This window comes from Bison bison, unplaced genomic scaffold (genome assembly GCF_000754665.1).
Source record: "Bison bison bison isolate TAMUID 2011002044 unplaced genomic scaffold, Bison_UMD1.0 scf7180017864487, whole genome shotgun sequence".
Taxonomy (NCBI): Eukaryota; Metazoa; Chordata; class Mammalia; order Artiodactyla; family Bovidae; genus Bison; species Bison bison.
Genome location: NW_011495047.1, coordinates 4,088,875 through 4,096,420, shown reverse-complemented (window position 1 = coordinate 4,096,420; position 7,546 = coordinate 4,088,875). Strand labels below are relative to the sequence as shown.

General features: G+C 43.3%; 1 protein-coding gene across 1 annotated transcript in view; it reads left to right on the top strand.

Moving 5' to 3' along the window:
- Window positions 1-7,525, top strand: part of GPR115 (G protein-coupled receptor 115) — a 17,067-nt gene extending 9,542 nt beyond the window's left edge. Inside the window, exons 6-9 of the mRNA XM_010863045.1 lie at window positions 1,448-1,489; window positions 1,927-1,986; window positions 3,435-3,491; window positions 7,461-7,525. Coding sequence (XP_010861347.1) covers window positions 1,448-1,489; window positions 1,927-1,986; window positions 3,435-3,482 — 150 coding nt within the window. The 3' untranslated portion in view covers window positions 3,483-3,491; window positions 7,461-7,525. The remainder of the gene's footprint in view (window positions 1-1,447; window positions 1,490-1,926; window positions 1,987-3,434; window positions 3,492-7,460) is intronic.
- Window positions 7,526-7,546: the final 21 nt, after the last annotated feature.

The following is a 7,546-nucleotide window of genomic DNA, read 5'->3' as shown; positions in this document are numbered from 1 at the left end:
TTTATATTTTTAATATATTTTAAATCAGGAACTGGCAAACTGTGGCCTGCTGCCTGTGTTTGTAAATAGTTTTATTGAAATACACCTTACACATGGGCTTATATACACATCTTTTTATTGAAAAAGTGTTATTGAAATACACCTCACACACACACATTTTGCCTATGGTGGCTTTAGTGCTACAGGGCAAAGGTGAGATAGTCGGAACAGAGGCTGTAAAGCCTGCAAGCCTGAAATATTAATTATCTGCTTCTTTTCAGAAAAATATCTTCAAAAAAATTTTGACCAATGCTTTAAATTAAATATAACTGTTTAACAAAGCAACAAAGTATTCCATATCACTATTAGTCTATTTCTAAACCTAATGTGAAATAATAAAGCCAACTTCAAAGTAATGCCAACTCAGTACAATTATACATCTTACTCATAATTTCTTAATAACTATGGAGAACATTTATTTCATTCTTTCCTCTGTATTGCTTTAAAGAGAAACCTTTTACTTAAGGTTTTCTTTGGGAGTGGGGATCAAAAGCTCTTGGACTCACATAAATCTCCCCTGCTCTTGAAGTTATACTCATTACCACTGATCTCATCCTACTTTTACTTTGCAATTTAATTAAACCCCAGAAAATTTTATTCTGCATTTCTCTTTCGGATCATTTCTCTTTCTATTTTCTTGATGGAAAGACAATTTCTAGACTCCCTTTAGTTACACACATTCCATTTTTCTAAAACAAGCGTTCTATGTGACTCACAATTCAGCATTTTCAGTTTTCTGATCAGTGTTTCTTCTCCATGAAACTGTCCTTAGAAACCAGGCTTCCCTTCACTCTTGTGGCAGGATTCAGATTTTCCTTGCAAGACTCCTAACTCCCATTCCTTAAAAGGATTGACTGGCAATTATTCTGACTTTGTAGGTGACCAGATAATTTAAACTCTTAGAGACCCTGGTCTTATGGGTTTCTTTAGACTTCTCTCTTTTTTTTTTGCAGTAACTTCTTTCACCAGTTTTAGAGACTCTAGCTGCCTGTTTCTTGACTTTTCCATTGAAAGTAGACTAGAATACATTTCATTTTCCCATGACACCTTCCTTGATTGTGACTTTGAATGACAAAATTTTATGTATGTGTTACTATCATCATGAGTAAGAACAACCACCTTAATACCTGGGAAGAAATGTAAACAGATTTAATAAGTTTGAAAACTATCCTACATTTGAAGCCATTCAAGAAATATCAATCACTCTCATGCACAAGCTGGAAGGTTGTCCTCTGTTTTTGAGGTCCATTCAAAGAAAACACTCATTAGTGCAAGAGAATCCGTAGACACTGAGGTTTCTAATATATGATAACTATCTTTGAAGGAATCTAGAAGAGTAGTGTTAAAATAACTTCTGGGTTATGGTCTGCAGAACTGTCCCTCATACTTTTGTTGAATTCTGTCACAGGGGTTCTTCATCTTGCTGTTTGGAACCATTATGGACCACAAGGTAACTTGAATTTGTGTCACTCACTGTAAATGTTTTTTCCATGTGGTTGGGGGGAGCAGGAGGATGAAGCAGCCTTGATCAGAGAGAATGTGGAGAAGAGTTGAGTTTGTGGGGTGATTCAAGGCATCAGCTGCAGGGGGTGGGGGGCGGAAAGGGAAGAACCATACTCTGTTTTGTCCTGCTCCTTCTCAAGTCAACTGGAGGTTATATTTGAACACAGCTGGTGAAAAAAAATAGAAACCATGACCAGAATTTTAATCTTAATCCTAAATCTAGTTATGATTACACCTCAAGTTTTATCCAAGTTTCATTATTTTCCAAGCACGGTGTTGAACCATCTGATGATGCTTCTGCCAGAGTTGCTGGCCTCAAAGTTTCAGGACCCAGGTCTAGACCTTGAGGATGTTTTCATTTCTTCACTCTCATTGCTTCTGTAGATACGAGATGCTTTGAGGATGAGGATGTCTTCACTGAAGGGGCAGTCGAGGGTAGCAGAGGTAAGCCTCTCCCTTTCAGTCTCAATACTGGAAGGTCGGTGTTCTCAGTAGAGTCATGCAGAGACAAATACTCAATATTGGGGATTTGTTAGCAAACAGAATCATGAGGGCATACCTTTATTCATTCATTTCTTCAATCAACAAATTTGGAGTATCCTGCTAGAGCTTAGGGTCACTGGAACATACCCCTCAAGAAAAGTTTCCAGGGAATTCCCTGATGGCCCAGTAGTTGGGACTCCATGCTTTCACACTCGGGCCTGGGTTTGATCCCTGGTTGGGGAATTAAGATCTTGCAAGCCCTGCAGCATGGCGAGAAAAGATAAAAAGCAAAGTTTCCATACTGGTTGTATTTCAATTACATACATTTGGACCATTGAGAGAGAGACGATGTGAACGCATAGACCATAGATTCATAAAATGCCAGAGCTGGAAATAAGACATGAGTTAGAAATGAGATACTAAACCATCCTTGTCATTTCATAGGTAAGGAAACCAAGGCCCAGAGTACTTATGAGATTTGACCAGAGCAACCCAGTAATTTATGAGAATTAGCATTCTTCCTGCCATGGGCTTCTGCAGTGAACCACACTCCCTTGAACTGCAGTGTCTGTGTATCTAAAGATCTTGAAGATGACTTTTGACCTAGTTATCTGTCTCATCAACTACGAGCTGAAATTGCCACCATTGTTATATTAATGAGAAAGAAGTCATTTACTCAATCAACAGTTTCTCAATAAGAGCTGCTTTTAAAACAAACAAATAAAAAACTCTCTGGAGACACACAGAATCAGAATTTACAATCAGCTAGTACTTAGAGTGCAGAGAAGGCAATGGCACCCCACTCCAATACTCTTGCCTGGAAAATCCCATGGATGGAGGAGCCTGGTAGGCTGTAGTCCACAAGGTCGCTAGGAGTCAGACACGAATGAGCGACTTCACTTTCACTTTTCATTTTCATGCATTGGAGAAGGAAATGGCAACCCACTCCAGTGTTCTTGCCTGGAGAATCCCAGGGACGGGGAAGTCTGGTGGGCTGCCGTCTATGGGGTCGCACAGAGTCGGACACGACTGAAACGACTTAGCAGCAGCAGCAGTACTTAGAGTGACTTTAAGTGCCAAAGACCATCAATTCCAAGATAGGCATTTTTTATCCACCTTTGAATATTTCTGAAATTGGAACACATTGGGCAATCAGCAACATGTCATGACTTAATTGGCAAGTTATTTTTTCATGTCCTTCCTCCACAGACATAAAATATAATGATGTTGCTTACAATGTGAGATTCAGTGAAATATGATAATTTAATTCAGGGTAGCTGTGTCAACTCTGGTACTTCATGTTTCCATTGTTACATGTTTATCGTCAGTCAGGTATAGACATAAATCTATGTGCATTCCAGTCAATGCCATTCTTCACTGACATTAGTGTTATTTTTTTCCCTATTTAGAATGCATCGTTAAGCCCAACCTATGGATCTAAATTAATGAATCGTTGAAGATAAGATGTGAGTATTAAAAAATCAAGGAGAAGCTTCGGGAAGGGAACTGGGGATATCTTTCAGAGAATGGAAATGTCTTTATTGCCGAGCACATAAATGAAAATACACACATCTTTAAAACCCATGTCAGCTCAGTTTACTTGATCAAATGTTAAGAATACATCTTTTTTTTTTCTGTCCTCAGTGAGAGGATGCAGTCATCATCCACATTCTGATACAGGATACATCTTGATGTTTCAGTTCAGTTCAGTTGCTCAGTTGTGTCCGACTCTCTGTGACCCCATGAACTGCAGCACACCAGGCCTTCCTGTCCACCACCAACTGCTGGAGTCCACCCAAACCCATGTCCATTGAGTTGGTGATGCCATCCATCCATCTCATCCTCTGTCGTCCCCTTCTCCTCCTGCCCTCAATCTTTCCCAGCATCAGGGTCTTTTCAAATGAGTCAGCTCTTTGCATCAGGTGGCCAAAGTATTGGAGTTTCAGCTTCAACATCAGTCCTTCCAATGAACACCCAGGACTGATCTTTAGGATGGACTGGTTGGACCTCCTTGCAGTCCAAGGGACTCTTAAGAGTCTTCTCCAACACCACAGTTCAAAAGCATCAATTCTTTGGTGCTCAGCTTTCTTTATAGTTCAAGTTTCACATCCATACTTGACTACTGGAAAAACCATAGCCTTGGCTAGATGGACTTTTGTTGACAAAGTAATGTCTCTGCTTTTTAATATGCTGTCTAGGTTGGTCATAACTTTCCTTCCAAGGGGTAAGCGTCTTTTAATTTCCTGGCTGCCGTCGCCCTCTGCAGTGACTACACACACCTTAATTTCATTGTTCAGTGAGTGTTGACACTTGCAGTAGCCCCATTGTTGAGAAGGAAGTCTTAATTGATTGGAATCACAAAGCTACAAGCACATCTCTCCCTAAAGAAGCTGGTGTTCAGAATCATTCCTAAAGGGATGAGGGTGGAGTTGCACAAATCAGCTGCCTATTCACAGGCACTTTCTGAGACTTATTTCTACACAGGTGAGATCAGGGGGAAACAAATATTAGTCAGTCGTGCAGGGGAGGATAAGTCACACAGTGGCAGCCTGAAGCCAGAGAGGTAAAAGCGGAATGTGGGCAGGGTGATGGAACTTGCTGTGCTTTTGTCTTGGAGAGGTGTCTTGCCTTTCTGCATGGATACTGAGGAGTCTCAGACTTTTTTTTAAACACCACCCAGCGGCAGGCACAACCTCTTTTACATTCCTTTCCTTTCTGAATCATGGCCCATCTATTGAGCAATGGGGCAAAGGAAGGGGTTGAAACGATCTCATGGAATGAAAGACTCTCTGAGTTGGAAGAAACTTTAAGGGCCCTCCTGAATTAGAGATTACGCAAACCTGCTGTCATGCTGCTGTGGACATTGGCACGTGGTCCCCAGAAGAGGGAAGGGGCTCTTTCATATACATTGACTGGCATGTACCGGGTGCTATAAAACAAAGGGGAAAACACTGGTGTATTACCCTTAGTTAATCGCCTTCATGTTTGAATTTTAATTTTAGAACTTTAAAGGGGAGGATTCAGTAGAACTTTGAAGAGCTAAAGCCCCCAACTTCTGTCCGTTTCCTAGTCCATAGGGATCTTCCCTGGTGGGACATTGCTTTAGAATTTCTTGATTAGTCAGTAAGGAGAGGTAGTTCAGATGACCAAGTAAAGCCGATCTTTCCATTGTTGTTGTAAGTCATTTCTGACTCTTTTGCAACCCCAAGGACTGTAGCCCACCAGGGTCCTCTGTCCATGGGATGTCCCAGGCAAGAATACTGGGGTGGGTTGCCATGTCCTTCTCCAGGGGAATCTTCCTGGACCAGGGATTGAACTCACGTCTCCTGCATTAGCAGCAGATTCTTTACCACCGAGCCACCAGGGAAGCCCAATCTTTCCATCAAGGTTCTAATTTGATCTGTTTGGGGAAGTTTCTTAGACTAGCAGTCCCCAGTCTTTTTGGCACCAGGGGCTGGTTTTGTGGAAGACATTTTTTCTATGGACCGGAGGGTGGTGATGGTTTCAGGATGATTCAACCCTAACCCTATTGTTATTATATCAGCTCCACCTAGATCATCAGACATTAGATGTCAGAGGTTGAGGACCCCTGTATTAGACTATCTTGGGTGGAGGAGGCTGGGCCACCTGGGGATACGATCTCTAACCATTCTAGAGAAGAGAGGTGTAGATGAAGTCTCCACTTTAGCTAGTTCAGCATATCTGGCTGACTGTATCAATAGCTGAGACAACCAGTAGAAGACAAAGTCAGGGACTGTACCACTTAGGAGAATCAGAGGTGTTTGGCCAGTATCAGGAGGAAATGGAGGAAGGAGGTGGAAACACACAACAACTTGCCCCAGAGAAATGCTCACCACCTCATTCTTCAGCTTTCAACCTCTATTTCTAAACCTGTGAAGTGGGGGATGGATGAGGATTGCATTTTTTCAGCACATCTTCGGTGGGTGACCCTGGGCCTATTGAATTCTCCCGGTAATTGCAGTCTCTTTGCTTTTTACATCTGGACCCAGGAAGAATTAGAAGCGCTCAGAAGCAGCAGCTGGCACCACGCTGGAGCCAAAACAGGCTCAGAGGATAGGATGGGAAGTTCATGACCAGGGATCCTCCCAAGTCTAGAATGGAGGGCTGGCAGCCATGGGAAGGTCTTTCAGCAGAAGAAAGCAGGTCCCCCGTCAGGGGGCTGAGAACAGAATTACAGCTCAAGACACAGGCAATTGGGGAGCACAAGGCTGGATCGTGGTCGAGGCTGGGGTTAATCACAACGCAAAGGCAGTTTTTCAGATCTTAAACCAGGACACAAAATCTTAGACTGAAGGGGTTTTGGGTCAGAAAAGCGGCCGGAGGTGAGGTACGGGGCCCTCCATTGTTGGAAACACCACATACCCCAGGGACCTCAGGTGGGACTGTTATTAGGAACAAGGTCTGGACACGTGTTCGGAGAGGCCCGGGGACTGTGGAAGGGCAGCAGCAGTGTGAAAACCGGGATGTTTTCCCCACATCCCAACTGGGGGACCCCGTCCTGGGAAGCAGGGGAGGAACGTGAAAGTGAAGTCGCTCAGTCGTGTCCGACTCCTAGCGACCCCATAGACGGCAGCCCACAAGGTTCCCCGGTTCCTGGGGTTCTCCAGGCAAGAACACTGGAGTGGGTTGCCATTTCCTTCTCCAATAGACCCAGTAGAACTTGTTATTAACCTAGTGTGATTTCAGAGTCACTAGGATGGCTCCTCCGTTCTGAAATCTCTTCCATGTATTCATGGTTAAACTTCACTTAAAAAAACTCTTTATTCCAAGTGAGAAACGGGACGGATAGAACGGATACCTGGAGAGAAGCGCCAAGGTTTTCCTAGGAAGTTGCAAATTCAGAGGACTGAGTCATTCTAGAGATCAAGCTTACTTAGCAGAAGGGCGAGAGGGGGACCTTGAAAATTTAGGCATGTGGGAGTGGCATGGAGAAGGCAAAAGGCACAGAAAAATAAAGCTGGGAGTTTAGCCTTCCTACTGTGTGACCTTGAAGAAATTGCTCAATGTTTCAGTGTCTCCACTTCCTCATCTGTAAAATGAAGCTAATAATAGTACATACCTCTCAGGTTAGGGGACTCAATGAGCCAACATACTCAAGATTCATAGACTAATACCTGGTTCGAATTAAGTTATCAGGTTTTGATTTTTTTGTTTAGTTGTTGTATCCACCTCTTTTGCGACCCCATGGAATAGCCTGCCAGGCTCCTCTGTCCATGGGATTTCCCAAGCAAGAATACTGGAGTGGGTTGCCATTTCATTGTCCAGGGGAATCTTTCTGACCCAGGGATCGAACCTGTGTCTCCTGACTTGGCAGGCAGAGTTTTTTTTCCACCACTGAGCCACCTGGGAGGCAAGTTGTCCATACATGCCAGCTATTATTCTGACTTAACCAGCATGTCAATCATTTTGCCTAGGATGCCCCATGCTTCATGGAAGTCCTGGGTCCTGGCTGGAGAATTGAACTCCTGCGGGAGGCTGGAAGGCAGGCTGGAATGTAGAG